The sequence below is a fragment of the Culex pipiens genome, chromosome 2, assembly GCF_016801865.2.
Source record: "Culex pipiens pallens isolate TS chromosome 2, TS_CPP_V2, whole genome shotgun sequence".
Lineage (NCBI taxonomy): Eukaryota > Metazoa > Arthropoda > Insecta > Diptera > Culicidae > Culex > Culex pipiens.
In genome coordinates, this window is record NC_068938.1 from 110758060 (window position 1) to 110773406 (window position 15347).

The 15347-nt window shown below is 37.6% G+C and overlaps 2 protein-coding genes across 2 annotated transcripts; one reads left to right on the forward strand and one right to left on the reverse strand.

Moving 5' to 3' along the window:
* Positions 1-832: 832 nt before the first annotated feature.
* LOC120427689 (serine/threonine-protein kinase RIO3) lies at positions 833-7321 on the forward strand. The gene is made up of 3 exons (XM_039592577.2): positions 833-1244; positions 1308-2532; positions 6914-7321. The coding sequence occupies exons 1-3, from the start codon at positions 1018-1020 to the stop codon at positions 7244-7246; spliced, it is 1785 nt and encodes a 594-aa protein (XP_039448511.1). The 5' UTR covers positions 833-1017; the 3' UTR covers positions 7247-7321.
* On the reverse strand, positions 7308-8780 carry LOC120427690 (nucleoporin NUP42-like). The gene is made up of 2 exons (XM_039592579.2): positions 8620-8780; positions 7308-8559 (listed from the first exon to the last, which is right to left on the reverse strand). Exons 1-2 carry the CDS (start codon positions 8694-8696, stop codon positions 7362-7364), a joined length of 1275 nt encoding a protein of 424 aa, XP_039448513.1. The 5' UTR covers positions 8697-8780; the 3' UTR covers positions 7308-7361.
* Positions 8781-15347: the final 6567 nt, after the last annotated feature.

Below are 15347 nucleotides of genomic sequence, written 5' to 3' on the forward strand. Positions count from 1 at the left end.
CATTCGAGTAATTGAATGGCATCCAAACTAAAATCTAGGATGCTGGAAAAATTTGCTATTAATTTTATGATTGCGTTTATTTCTGCAACAATTGAACTAATGCTGATATTTTATTTGAAGAAAATATTCTGTGAACTCTTTTCTACATTCTGATTTAATCAATAAGTTTAATCAGACAAAAGGATTTATTTTTTTTTCAAAATTTCTAAACTATTTAGTAGATTTTTGGTAATATTTTACAAATTATGCAATTTGAAATGCTCAAATTTGTATTCCGGTAATACTTTAATGTACAATCAGTTGTACAATGAAAAAAAAATATTTTTTTTTATTTAAATGATTGAAATTGCATTTCGATTGTCAAAAACAAATTTAATGCTATTTTTTTAATTCAATAAATTATATTTATAGCAAAAATCATGCCATCGTGAAACGGTTCTTTCAAAAGACCGGAGTTTAAAAAAGAACCGCGGTTCTTTTTTTTGCGAGCCACGGTACGTTCGCTCTTTTCAGTGAACCGGCTCTTTGAGCGGCTCACTGTTTTTTTGCCCACCTCTAGTTTGGAGCGATTACGCCGCTGGTTGCTTCTTTCACTTCCATTTCGATTTTTTCCCCGGTTGAAAACAAAATTTCCGAAACAACGAAAAGCGCGCGCTTCTAACTGTTTTGTTTTGATGTAACACGCTGATGGAAATGCTCCCATCTTTTTACTCGTTTTACACCTACGCCACATGGAAATAATTTATTCAAAAAGTGACTTCCTAAATTTATTCAAAGATAGGCTGTTCTACTTGACCGTGTAGAAATGTCAAAACATTGTGCAATTTTCCGTGTGTCACAGTTTTAAAAGCACTACAAATATTTTTCTAACTCGGTGAATTTCACAACGTTTTGCAGCAGCGAGTGCAAAACACGAAGTGCGTCGAATCAATTTACTTCCATTTAGCTAGGCTAGAACTCGGTGCTAACTATATTTTTAAGAAAGTGCGCGTTTATCGTTAGTGAATCAAACTCAAAATGACCTCCCCGTGGGCCCAGATCGCCGCTCCGACCGCAGTCGACCTACAGGAAATCATGTCCGAGGAGTTTGCCCGCGGTCTGCAGGAACAGGAACACGAGCAGCCGAGTCGTCCGGCGAAGAAGGTTGCTCCGGTGCAACTGCCAGCACCTCCACCACCGGAACCCGTCGCCGGAAGCTCGCGGGCGATAGATCCGGGATTGCTGTTGGATCCGTTCGAAGAGGGGTAAAAATTGCTGACAAGGCTTATTTGGTCTATTTGAGTTGAGATGTTTTGTTTCTCTTGCAGACCGGGACCGTCCAGTCGATGCGTGGAGGACGTGATTCCGGAAGATGTGTTGAGGGCGATTGAGGAAGCCGATCAAAAGCAGCTGGAATCGGATGTGGCCATTGCGAAGCTGTTGCAGGCGCAGTTTGACTCCGAGTACGACGAGCAGTTGAAACGGGAAGAGAACCACCGGAACAAGAACTCGTGCGTGAAGATTTCGTTGAAAAACTATCGGATGGTCCCGGAAGAGTTGCTGTACGACGAGGAGGACCAGGCTGAGGTTCCGGTTGATCCGAAAGCGGACTGGGATCGGTTTGAGACGAACGAGAAGGAGGAGAAAACGATTCCGAGGGTCGGGTACAAGGTCAACGAGGACGGAGAAATGGTCACGAAGCACAACCAGGACATTTCCGGGCGGAAGAATGCGTGCAAGGTTATGTCATTTCCGCCGGAGTTTTCCACCGGGGACGGGGCAGGATTCGATATGAAGTTGTCGAATAAGGTTTTCAACCAACTCAAGTCGCACTCGAAGAAGACAACCAAAAAGCAGCACAAAGCGGCGGACCGGAAGGAGAACATCGCGACGGCGGAAATGGGTCTGGATGAACCGACGAGGATGATTCTGTACAAGTGGATCAACAATCAGCTGCTGGAATCGATCGACGGAATTATATCCACCGGGAAGGAAGCGGTTATTTTGCACGGTGAGACGGATCCGACCAACCCGAACCTGGAGGAAGACGAATCGTACCCAAAAGAGGTGGCAATCAAAGTGTTCAGCACGACGCTCAACGAGTTTAAGCAGCGTGATCGTTACATCAAAGACGACTTCCGGTTCGCGGGTCGATTCTCGAAGCAAAACGCCCGAACCGTCATCAACATGTGGGCCGAAAAGGAGTTGCACAACCTGAACCGCATGAAAAGGATCGGAATCCGGTGTCCGGAAGTGGTCGTGCTCAAGAAGAACATTCTGGTAATGTCCTTTATCGGGGAAAATCTGGTTCCGGCACCGAAGCTGAAGGAAGCCGTCCTGAACGAGGCGCAGCTGATTTGCGCGTACGAAGAAATGGTCGAAATTATGCACAAGCTGTACAATGAAGCGAGACTGGTTCACGCCGACTTGTCCGAGTACAACATCCTGTGGTTTGACGAGCAGTGCTGGATCATCGACGTGGCGCAGTCCGTTGAGCCGGGTCACCCGGGGGCGCTCGAGTTCCTGATGCGAGATTGCGACAACATTAGCACGGTAAGAGGTGGTTCAACTCAGGGCTGTGGAGTCGGGTATCTTTTGCAGAGACTTAGATTTCGGCTTCTTCTTAAAATTCAGCGACTCAAAGCCCTAGTTTAACATAAAATATACGTGGTTAAAAAAATTAACATAAAATCAAAAAAAAAACGCTATAAACACTTTAAAAAAATTTAATTAAAAAATGATAAAAAAATTATTTAAAAAAGATTCAAAAAATTAAAAAAAAATCTGCGTTAAATTTCTACTCTACTAGGGTATTTGTCCCTATTTTGGGCCTACTAAGCAGAGCGTACTTTTAATTTGATGTATGCTCAAAGGCTGCTATAGGCAACCTAGCTTATACTATACAAGCCTTACCCGCACGCAGAAAAATAAGGCATATTTTTATCAACAAAACGTTTTGTTGATTTGAAAATAAACATTTTTGTTGAATCAACGCTAAACGTCAAAGCCGCTTTTTCAAAACAACAAAAGACTTTTGTGGAATTGAGAAAATCAAGGTTTGTTTAAAGTTTAAACGCAATTTTGTTGTTGATTATATTCAATAAAATTTTTGTTGATTCAAACCTCGTACAGGGTGATTCTACAATACATTTTTCTGCGTGCGACAAACTTTGTTCTGCCTTTTTTTCATTTGTTGACGTTTTTTGCTTTTTTGCTTATCCAGCCTCCTGTGATCAAAATTTGATTTTACGCAACATTCTCCTTACAATTTGCCGATGCTCCGGAATCGGTTCCATAGTGGCCAAAGTTGTAACATTTTGGCGTAAAAACCTTCCTTCCTTACGAACCCAACGCAACAAAGAGCACCTCGATCCGACGTTCCGTGTTGAATTGATTCGCGTTCGAACAAAACCGTCGAATTTTTTTATATATATAAGATAGATAAATAAGTTGGTTTGTTAATGCTAATGCTCGTACTTAATCACATATTTGATAAAAATATCATTTATCGCTGTTTAAGCCCGAAAAACAAAAACATTTTTTGTCCCTATTTTGGACCTAATGCGTACTCGCCAAGAAAAATGTGAAAAGTGATATATTTTTTGCTTTATTTCAGTGTTGGAATTCGAGCGAGAAGAAGGAAAGCATTTCTCGCTCGCGAGCGAGGGAGAGAACTTGTAGTACTTTTCTCTTCTCGCTCGCGCTCGCATTTTCGTTCGCGTTCTCGCTCTCGCCGCGAGCGCTTGCGAGCGCCTCGGGCTAGCCGTTCGTCCCAAGCTAGCATTTTTTTTTTTTTATCAGGCTTATGAATGCAAACCAGGCGATGGTATAAAGGTGTAACTTCAATCGCTATGTTGTTTTGTGTTCGTTTCTAACACGTTCAACTTCTCGCGAACGGACAATTCTGGCTCGCGAGAAAGCCCGTTCGCGAGCGGAGGAGAACTCGAGAGAGAGATTTTTCTCGCGGGAGCGCGAGAATACCAACACTGCTTTATTTCGAATTTAGGAGGAAAAAGTGAATGATCCTTGCCTACCAAAACGAAGATAATGACTGCATGTATCATTCTCAAGTGGCAGATTCCTGCCAGGTTTGGCAAAATGCACAATTTCTTTGAATTAGGTTTGGTAGACCCAAAATAGGTACTAGGCACAAAATAGGGACAAATACTTTTAAAAAATCTAGAAATTCTAAAATAATATAATTCTATAAAATAGTTCGAAAATTATCATTTTTTTATATTCCTTAAAAATTCTAAAAATTTTACGTGGTGAATATTGGACTCGAACGTAATATTAAGATCGTATTTGTTGATCTTGACCTACGGCATCAACGACCGAACCACGCAGCCCAGTGGTAACGCTTCCGCCTCGTAAGCGGTAGATCGGGGTTCAAATCCCGGCTCGGACCAACACAACTGGTGATCTTTTCCTTTCTGGATTCGATTGCTTAGTAAAGGGAAGGTAGTGTATCGTTACAAACTGGACCTTATCAAGACACCTTATGGAATGTTAAAATTAATCATAACATGTTAACATTAAGTTGATTAATAAACTGTCACTGAATCCGCTTTGTAAATGCCAGCCCCGATACTCTTCACGGTTGTGTTCCCCCTTTTAACATCTAATTCGTATAAGGCTTTCTAGTCAGAAATTTACTACCACATTCAAAGTATGTTAAAAAGGCAGCTGGACGTTTGTTTGCATCAGATAGGGGAAATATGCCCATTTTAATCACTCTAAGCCGTTCGACCAATTCTCATCACTTTTACCGTTTTCCGCTATTAAATCAACATTTTCAGATGTATCAACAATAGAGAGTTGCTTGCTCACTTTTGTTTGAGCTATTTATTCCTTTAGAACAGTCAAAAACACTTTATGAAAGCTGTAATTCATGATCAAAGTGCTGATAGGCCGATAATAGAAATAGACTGAGAAATGGTATAGTCACAGAGTAATACAGTGCGAGCAGTCCGAATTTTTGGCTCCATAAGGTTTGCTGGTAGCAGGCGTGCGATGTACCTGCGATGTACCACAAAGTGGAACCAAAAATCAAATGGCAGTAGTGACTCTGTCTTACTCTGTGGTATAGTTCCCCTATGCTATCTCTCTCTAGCAAAAGTTTTTTTTTTGTCATGCGATTTCCAGCTTTTTTTTTACTTACCGCCCGATATGTCAGATAACATATTTCGCAGGGTTGTGACAGCTCGAGCCCGATCGTTGTTTACATCAGGACACTGTGACGAGAAGTTCGTATTTTTTGGGTTAAATTATATTTTTTTCACTGGGCCTAGAAAGCCTTATTTATTTATTTTGTAGTTTTAGAATTTTCAAATCTTAATATTTTTTTTATATTAAATTATTTGAAATTTTTAAATAAAGATTGAACAAAAATAACGTTTTTCAATTCTTTTTAATCACTTTTTCTTTATTTTCATTTTTTTTTATTTCTATAATGTTTTTGTTTTTTTTAATTATCTTCTCTATATATATATATATAAAAAAAATTTCGATGGTTTTGTTCGAACGCGAATCAGTTCAATACGGAGAATCGGATTGAGGTGCTATTTATTGTGTTGGGTTCGTATAAATCTAAGGAAGGTTCTTACGCCAAAGAGTGACAACTTTGGCCATTCTGGAACCGATTCCGTAAAATTTGCAGATTGTATGGGAAAAGTTGCGTAAAATAAGCAAACAAGCCAAAAACGTCAAAAGAGGAAAAAAAAAGACAAGACAAAGTTTGTCGGGTTCAGCTTGCTTTTTTATATTTTTTTAAATTTAAATTGTAAATTTTTGATAGCTAGTAGTAGGTCTAATTTAAATTTTAATTTGACTATTAAGAAACCGATCTAAAATTAAAAAAAAAAAACTTCAGATTCTAAAAATTCTATAAGTTCTACCAAAACTATAAATGGAATAACACTCTAAAAAATTTAAACAATCAAGAATTTTTCAATTCACAGAATTTTATACTGTAAATGTTTTGAAATCTCAAATTTAGAAATTCCCGAATTCTCAATTTTTCTATTTAAATTTTAAATTCTAAAATTTAAGAGTTAGTTTTGCAAACATATACAAGGTTCTGGTCAAGGTCCTGATTGCTCAAAATCAACCACTCCATTCGCGAGCACAAATAGCAGGCGACGCGATACTGCCCTGATGAATTCCTACCGTGCTCCCGAACACTCTCTCTTCTACTCTCCTTCTCACTCTGAAAACATTTTTTCTCTGATGCGCTGCGTTATACTCATTGATTTGGGTTGCCTAAAATCAATGTTATCAATTAAATTGTGCATTTATTTTGATTCAATAACATTAAAGACACCATTCAAAGAAACTTCCACCAAGAAAAAATCAAATTGATGGCAAACTGAGGGCGTGAAGACAAAAAGACTGCCGCGCTGGCATTTTTTGAAAATGACTCTTCGCTGAGCATGTTAGTGTGTGAGTGTCGTCGAGCGACGGAGTAGGCAAATATTTTCACGATGTATTTGTTCGCTGAGTGAACAGTTCGGGCCACTCGCTGGCTGCTTGCGAGTATCATTCGCTCATGAATGTTAGCGGGTTGGAATAGGCGAACAGTGAGTGTTTCCGTTCATTGCTTGCTTGAAAAAAAAAATGAAAAAAATGCTTGAAATCCTAAAATTCTAAAAAAATAAATTATTCAAAATCTGCATTTTGAAATTTAAAAAAGAATATATAAATGCATAAATCTATAACATAAAAATCATCATTTCTAGAATTCAATTATAAAATTCTTGAAATCATACATTCTAAAAATTCAAAAAGTCGGGTAATTTGAAAACACTAAATTTAAAAAATTAAAATTTCTTGGAATATTTAAACTTAATTTTGCTCTTTCAAAATATTTAAATTTCTATAATTCGACAATAAAATAATACAATTCTAAAAGTATAAACAATATTTCCTATTCCAGTTCTTCACCAAACGAGGCGTCAGCGGCGTCAAGAGCAAAGAAGACCTTTTCTTCCATGTCACCGGTCTTGATCCACTTACCCACAACGCCACCATCCTGGAACGCATCCACATGAAGGGACAGCCGGCGCACGTCGTGTCCGGAATCGACGACGACACGCCGGAACACTTTAAGCCGCTCGAGTACCCGTTTGATTTGGCGTGGCAAAAGGTGGAAAAGTTCAAGGGAAGCAAAAAGAAGCACCATCAAAGTGGAGCGCACTGCAAACCAGAGGGAAATGTGGCCAACGAATTTGAGACTTGTGTGCCGAAAGAGGAGCAAGTGAGCGGTTGAAGTTGAAGAGTGTGGGAAACCCAAACTATGAATATCTTTGGATGATATATTAAACCGTGGAAAATGTTAAAACTAAAACTTCTTTTTATTGAAACATTTTGAGAACATTGAAGAATTAGCTACACAACTCTTTCGGTGGTGGCACGATCGGAATCTTGCCCAGCTCGAACCGGTCCGCCTTGAACGCTTCCAGCTGTTCCGACGTGAGATCTTCCATTTTGCTGTACAGATTGGCAAATTGATTGCCAGCAGAAGTAGCCGCCGCCAGGGCAGGAGTCGCTCCAAACGGGGATGGCATCGCAACGGCACCGCCAAACGGTGACTGAGCTACCGGAGCGGGTGCGACCTGCTGGGTTGGTACCGGAAGGAACAAATTGCCGGATGTGGGCTGAGGCTGCTGCGGTACCGCTTGTCCAAACGGAGACGGCTGCGGTTGAGCTGAAAACGTTCCGCCAAACGGATTGCTTGAAACGGGCTGGGCCGGGGCCACACTCGCAAAAAGGTTCTGACTTGGGGGAGCTGCTCCGAATCCTGTCGCTGCTTGCGGTTGGGGCTGGGCGAAAGGATTGCTCGATGCGGCTGCTGTCGGAACAGATGCACCAAAGATCGGCGCCGTCGGCTGAGGCACGGAAGCGAACAGAGATCCTCCCGTTCCGCCAAAGGTGGGCGCCCCACCGAAAACGCTTCCAGTTTGTGGTTGCTGCTGCGGCTGCACTTGTCCAAAAATATTCGAACTAGGCGCCACTGGTTGAGCCGCCTTCGCAAATATGTTGCCTCCAAGAGTTCCGGCCGGGTTTGCCGCCGTGCCGCCTCCGAAAATACTCGACGCCGTTTGATTGGGAGCAGCGCCAAAGATATTGCTCGTACTCGCTGCTGATCCACCGCCAAACGAGCTCCCCCCAAATCCTCCGGAAGCTCCACCCCCGAAAATACTCGACGCCACACTCGTACTCCCCGTTCCAATCGGAGCTGCCCCAAACGGATTCGCAGTGGCCGCAACCCCTGCCGCCGCCGCTTTCCCCGCATCATCCGGCTGGTTGTAGATCTCGATCAGCACGTTCATCACATCCCGGTTGGTGCTCGTAATCCACTGCATCTTCTGCTTGGCATCGGTTATCATCTGGCCCAGCTGGAGTTGGTGGCCGGCGATGTTGTTCTGCATTTTCGCCTCCAAATACATCATGCGGACCTCTTCAAAGCACACGTCCTCGATGAAGTTTGGCACGCTCATTCGCTCCTTGAACGGCCCAAAGCACGACAGTGGCCATTGGTTCCCCTTGAGCGTCACGTCGACCTCGGATTTTATAACGGCTCTGTCGGAAGGAGGACCGGGATTAGTTCAAACACAAATTGGAAACAGGTAACTAACTCACCCTAAGTCGATGTGATCATTGTTGCATTTTGCACCAAAGCGGCAATTATTGTTTAGATAGTATGTGCAAATTACCATTTTGGTTGCTTCGAATATTCGTCCCAAATAAAAATGCTAAGCGCTTACTAGAATTTTTGATAACAAAAATACGTAAACAAAATTTGGTTTGACGTTTCAATTTGCAATTTGCACACTCTTTCACAATTCTAGTCAGTTTAATGGGTTTAACAAACTCACAAATGTTTAGAAAAACTGTTATGCACGTTCCTGCAAAAATAAGGCTTTCTAGTAGAGACCCACATTAACTCAGTGCGGACGTTATGCATCGGCGGACGTTATTGTCCGTTTCTCTCGAAGGTACACGCCGCGCGGCATTTCAGAATGTGCCGCTGACACTGTTGCCAGCGATTTTCTGCACTTTTGGTGCAATAAAAAACATTCCCGGCAACAATGCCTAGCAATTCGAAGAAGAAGATCAACAAAAACAAAACGCACAGTATTGGATTTGACAGCGCGCATTTGCCGAAAGTGCGGCGCGTCGTTTCGAGGCTGGTATGCCGCGTGTCTTTTTCGGGAATACGCGCAATACTGATCGTGTGGTCCGCCCTGTAACCGCCCTGGCGGACCGAGGGCGGGCCACCTGGGCGGTTGAGATTTGACGTTTGAAATTTTTCAATTTCGTCCGCCCTCCATCCGCCTTGGCGTTCCATGGGCGCATCGCCAGGGGCGGTTCAAACTGATCGCTGAAATGTTTCATATCGTTCGCCCCTCAATTGCTGCGGCGAGCCAATGGCTGATTGCCGTGGTGGTTTGCATCTGAAGCTTGATCTGAAGGAATTTATTTCGAATTTGACATTTCAGTCAGTTTTCAACGTGCTTCGGTGGGTGTTGTTGTTTAATCCGCGACTGCTGATTTTCGTTGTTAAATTTGTGTTGGGAGAAGTGTTGTGTTGTTTAGATTGTTTGCTTATGTAAACAAACAGTTAAAAGTGCGTTTGAAATGGTGATTGAATGTTGTTTTGCAAGAATAATCGTTATTGTTGGTGTAATTTATGTGACACCCCGTATAAATATTGTCGGCAGATGTGCAATCACTTGAAATACTTTAAATTTGATATGTTTCGTTATTGCTATGATTTGATTTGTTCTTTTTTGTTTGTTTGTTTGTATGGAAATTTGGTGAACATTTTGACTGGGAAGCCCGCCGGCGTTTGATTTGGTGGACCACGGGCGACCCGCTGGCGGATAAAATTTGTAACAATTTGGCGCACGATCAGTTTTTTTTTTATCGTGACGTTGGTATTTCATCGTGGTTTGGTATTTCAAAAGGTACATTTTGACACTTTCTGGATTGTTGCATATTCTGAAAGTACTCCAAAAGTTAATTGGAGCCTAAGATTTTGAAAGGGCACATAACTTTTGTAAACAATTGTGTATCCCTTACACTCAATTGACAGTTTACATAAGGTGTGAGAGGTATACACTCTTGTTGACAAAAGTTATGTGCCCTAATGAAATGGAAAGCACGACTTCAGTAAAGTCTGTTTAATAATAATTTCAATTAAATAAAGTAAAATAAACGAAATCTCTGGCATCAGCAATTCCTGTCAACCTGTCAAATAAAAGACTACATGAACTTCGTGACGAAAAAAAGCATCATGCATGAAAAAGACGCCATGTACATTTGCCAACGAATAGCGAATCAAAACAAAAACGAATCATAGCAAAGCTTCCCCTCCAATGAAAGCAGGGTGATATCGAGCTGTCAAATCGCAACATGGATTTAAACTTTCTGTGCAGTTGCTGTGAAGCTAACCAAGGCTTTTCAAAAAGTTTAACTCCATGTTGCAGGCAAACACTCTTACTTTTAATTTCTCAATAGACGTTGGTGATTTCAAAAGAAGTTATGTTTGTTTTTCTTAAATATAATGACGGAAAAAATGTTTCATTTAATATGGATGATCAAGTATCAATAAAAGCGACGTGTTTCATCGTTTGTTATCATTCTTTTGCTTTTGTATTGAAATGGGAGTTGAAAAATGATGCTCAACATTCAAATCAGTTTTTTGTCAAAACGCACGGTTTGTAAATGATGCTTTTTGAAATGTTGGCGTCGAAATAATGAACTCCTCGTCACTGTGTCCTGATGCATATACAGCGGTCGAGCACGAGCTATCAGAGTCCCTAAGGGTTGGAACCGTGGTTGGAACCGAGCACAAAAAACTGTGGTAGAAAAGTATCCACCGCGATCAATTTTTGATAGTTCGACGCCAACGAATTATTTCAAGAAAATCCACCGCGGTTAACCAAAATCAAATTAACAATACAACTCAGATTTCCAAAATTAATTTTTGATTAGATTTGACGAGTGTAAATTACTCAAAAAATCAAGCAAAAAATAGTTATTTCAAATAAGCGTAAGAAAATTTTTGTTACGAACCAATCTGACACACGCAAAACGGACATTAGGTATAAATTCCTAATTTTTAGTATTTTTTGAACTTATGTTCTAGCTTGTCAAATTATACCTAAAAATTAGTATTTTTTTCTTCCTAAAATTTAGGATTTTTTTAGAACACTGAAGTACTTCTTAAAAATTCCTAAATTTTAGTATTTTTTTTAGTTCAAAAATTGCGATTCACGTTTTGACAAGTCAAAACAAAATAATTTCGTGGCTGTGAGTTGGTGTTCCGCAGTGCTGCTGAAAACTTAGGAACTTTGGCAAGGTAAGTTTTGTGCAAAAGAAAAGTGGTTCTCCGGTTCTGCACGGAGAACGGAACCCGGAGCATCCTTATTAGAGGAAGTGTGGCTCGCGTGCTTGTGGGAGAGGAAGAGGAGGAGGACGGAACTCCCGGCGGAATTAAAAAAGCCGCCTCTTCCCTCTCGTGCTCTGGAGGACGGATCTCGGGACGGATATTTGCGGAAGAGCTGGAAAGGGGAAATATAAACGGACCCCAACCGTGGGGATTGTGCGACCGTGGCGATTGTGTGAATAAAAAATTGTATCAAGTTTGAGTTTGACGAACCAATTTTTATCTTTTTGTGATTTGGTTGGACGTTGCGGGTGTGTGTATGTATGCGTTTGTGAAAGTGCGTTTGTGAAAGTGTTCGTGTATGTATGTTTGTGTGTGTGTGTGTGTGTGTGTGTGTGTGTGTGTGTGTGTGTGTGCTCGTGTGTGTATGAGAGACTGAAAGTGAGAGGGTGGGGGTAGAGGAAGAGAAAGAGAGAAAGAAAGAGAAAGTGGGAGAGAGAAGAGGAGAGGAAGAGAAAAAGTGGGAGAGAAGAGGGAGTGAAAGAGAGCGAAATGGGAAAGGGAGAGAGAAAGTAGAAAAGGGAGAGAAAGGGGGAGTTTGTGAGAGAAGGCTGGAGGGGAAGAGCGAAAGAAAATGTGGGAGAGAGATAGGGTGAGGGTAGAGGAAGAGAGAGATAGAAAGTAAGAGAGAGAGAAAGTGGGAGTGAGAGGGGCAAAGATGAAGAAAGAGAGAGATAAGAGATATAGTTGGAGAGAGAGTAGGAGATGGAGAGATAGTAGAAGAGGGAGAGATAGTAGGAGAGGGAGAGAGATAGTAGGAGAGGGAGAGAGAGTAGGAGAGGTAGAGAGAAAGTGGGAAAGAGAGTGGTGAGAAAATATGGGAGAGAAAGAAAGGGAGAGAGGGTAGGAGAGAAAGAGAAAAAGTTGAATTGAGAGGAAGGGAAGAGAGAGATAGCAGGGAACAGGAAGAGCGAAAAAATAGAAAGAGAGGTGAGAGAGAGAAAATTTTAAAAATCTCTAATTCCAAACATTATAAAACTCCAAAAAATCTTATATTCTACAATTCCAAATATTTAAAGATTAAAATGTTGAAGCTGTAAAAATATTAAAATATTAAAATAAGAAAAGATATTTAAAATAAATAAATATTGAAATATTAAAGAACTAACATATTATATCATATTATACAAAATTATAATGTTAAAATTATCAAATCATTAAATATTTATTTTAGGTAAGTACATTTATGCAAAAGTTGTGTTTTATGTAAATACAAATATTAATATCATTTAAAATTTTGTTTTTCTTCTGCCTGCATAGCTTTTGGAAAATACCTAATTTGAAAATTAAACTAATGAAATATCAAATATTAACATATTAAAATATTAAAATATTGAAATATTCAAATATTAAAATATAAAAATATTAAAATATTAAAATATTAAAATATTAAAATATTAAAATATTAAAATATTAAAATATTAAAATATTAAAATATTAAAATATTAAAATATTAAAATATTAAAATAATAAAATATTAAAATATTAAAATATTAAAATATTAAAATATTAAAATATTACAATATTAAAATATTAAAATATTAAAATATTAAAATATTAAAATATTTAAATATTAAAATATTAAAATATTAAAATATTAAAATATTAAAATATTAAAATATTAAAATATTAAAATATTAAAATATTTAAATATTTAAATATTAAAAAATTAAAAAATTAAAATATTAAAATATTAAAATATTAAAATATTAAAATATTAAAATATTAAAATATTAAAATATTAAAATATTAAAATATTAAAATATTAAAATATTAAAATATTAAAATATTAAAATATCAAAATATTAAAATATTAAAATATTAAAATATTAAAATATTAAAATATTAAAATTTTAAAATATTAAAATATTAAAATATTAAAATATTAAAATATTAAAATATTAAAATATTAAAATATTAAAATATTAAAATATTAAAATATTAAACTATTGAAATATTAAAATACTAAAATATTTAACTATTAAAAAATTAAAACATAAAAAAACCAAAATATATATATAAAAAAGATAAATTTAATATTAAATATATAGATACATTGAAAAAACAAAATATAATTTAAATTTTAATATTTATTTTTAAGTGAGAACATTTATAAAATAGTTGTGTTTGATATAAATAAAAATATTAATATCATATAAACCCTTGTTTTCTTCTGCCTACATATCTCTTGGATAATACCTAATTTGATCTTTGATTATTCTTAAGTATAAGTAATTTTCGATCCCTCACTTTTCTAGAAAATACCTCAAATTTAGGTATTTATGCCTAGAAATAAGGAATAATCATGGTCCGCCATCTTTGATTATACCTGATTATCAGTAATTTTGGATCCCTCACTTTTCCAGAAAATACCTCAAATTTAGTTTTTTATACCTAAAAATTAGGAATAATCATGGTCCGCCATCTTTGATTATACCTGAATATCAGTAATTTTGGATCCCTCACTTTTCCGGAAAATACCTCAAATTTATGTATTTATTCCTAGAAATAAGGAATAATCATGGTCCGCCATATTGGATTATACCTGAATGTCAGTAATTTTGGATCCCTCACTTTTCCAGAAAATACCTCGAATTTAGGTATTTATTCCTAAAAATTAGGAATAATAATGGTCCGCCATCTTGGATTATACCTGAATGTCAGTAATTTTGGATCCCTCACTTTTCCAGAAAATACCTCAAATTTAGGTATATATACCTAGAAATAAGGAATAACCATGGTCCGCCATCTTGGATAATACCTAAATATTAGTAATTTTGGATACCTCACTTTTTCTGAAAATACCTCGAATTTAGGTATTTATTACTAAAAATTAGGAATAATAATGGTCCGCCATCTTGGATTATACCTGAATGTCAGTAATTTTGGATCCCTCACTTTTCCAGAAAATACCTCAAATTTAGGTATATATACCTAGAAATAAGGAATAACCATGGTCCGCCATCTTGGATAATACCTAAATATTAGTAATTTTGGATCCCTCACTTTTTCTGAAAATACCTCGAATTTAGGTATTTATTCCTAAAAATTAGGAATAATAATGGTCCGCCATCTTGGATTATACCTGAATGTCAGTAATTTTGGATCCCTCACTTTTCCAGAAAATACCTCAAATTTAGGTATATATACCTAGAAATAAGGAAAAACCATGGTCCGCCATCTTGGATAATACCTAAATATTAGTAATTTTGGATCCCTCACTTTTTCTGAAAATACCTCGAATTTAGGTATTTATTCCTAAAAATTAGGAATAATAATGGTCCGCCATCTTGGATTATACCTGAATATCAGTAATTTTGGATCCCTCACTTTTCCAGAAAATACCTCAAATTTAGGTTTTTATACCTAAAAATTAGGAATAATCATGGTCCGCCATCTTTGATTATACCTGAATATCAGTAATTCTGGATCCCTCACTTTTCCAGAAAATACCTCAAATTTAGGTATTTATACCTAGAAATAAGGAATAACCATGGTCCGCCATCTTGGATTATACCTAAATATTAGTAATTTTGGTTCCCTCACTTTTCCAGAAAATACCTAAAATTAAGGTATTTTGGTTCTACAATTATACCTAAAATATAGGAATTCTCGTACTAAAACGCTATTAGTAATTTTATTACTAATAGCCGATTAGTAATAAAATACCTTATTGCAGTCAGGTTCGATTATACCTAAAAATTAGGAATTTATACCTAATGTCCGTTTTGCGTGCATAACAAAGTAGCCTCACCTTCCATGAAACGCATTGGTTTGATATTTGATGTCAGAACAGGGGGTTGCCGAAATGGTTGCTGCAGCTTGTAAAAATAGAAAAAAAGTTAATAATGATTGCGGAATTATTATTGAAACTGCTGCAGATCTAGGTTAAAACTTAAGCAGTAAACTGCAAAAT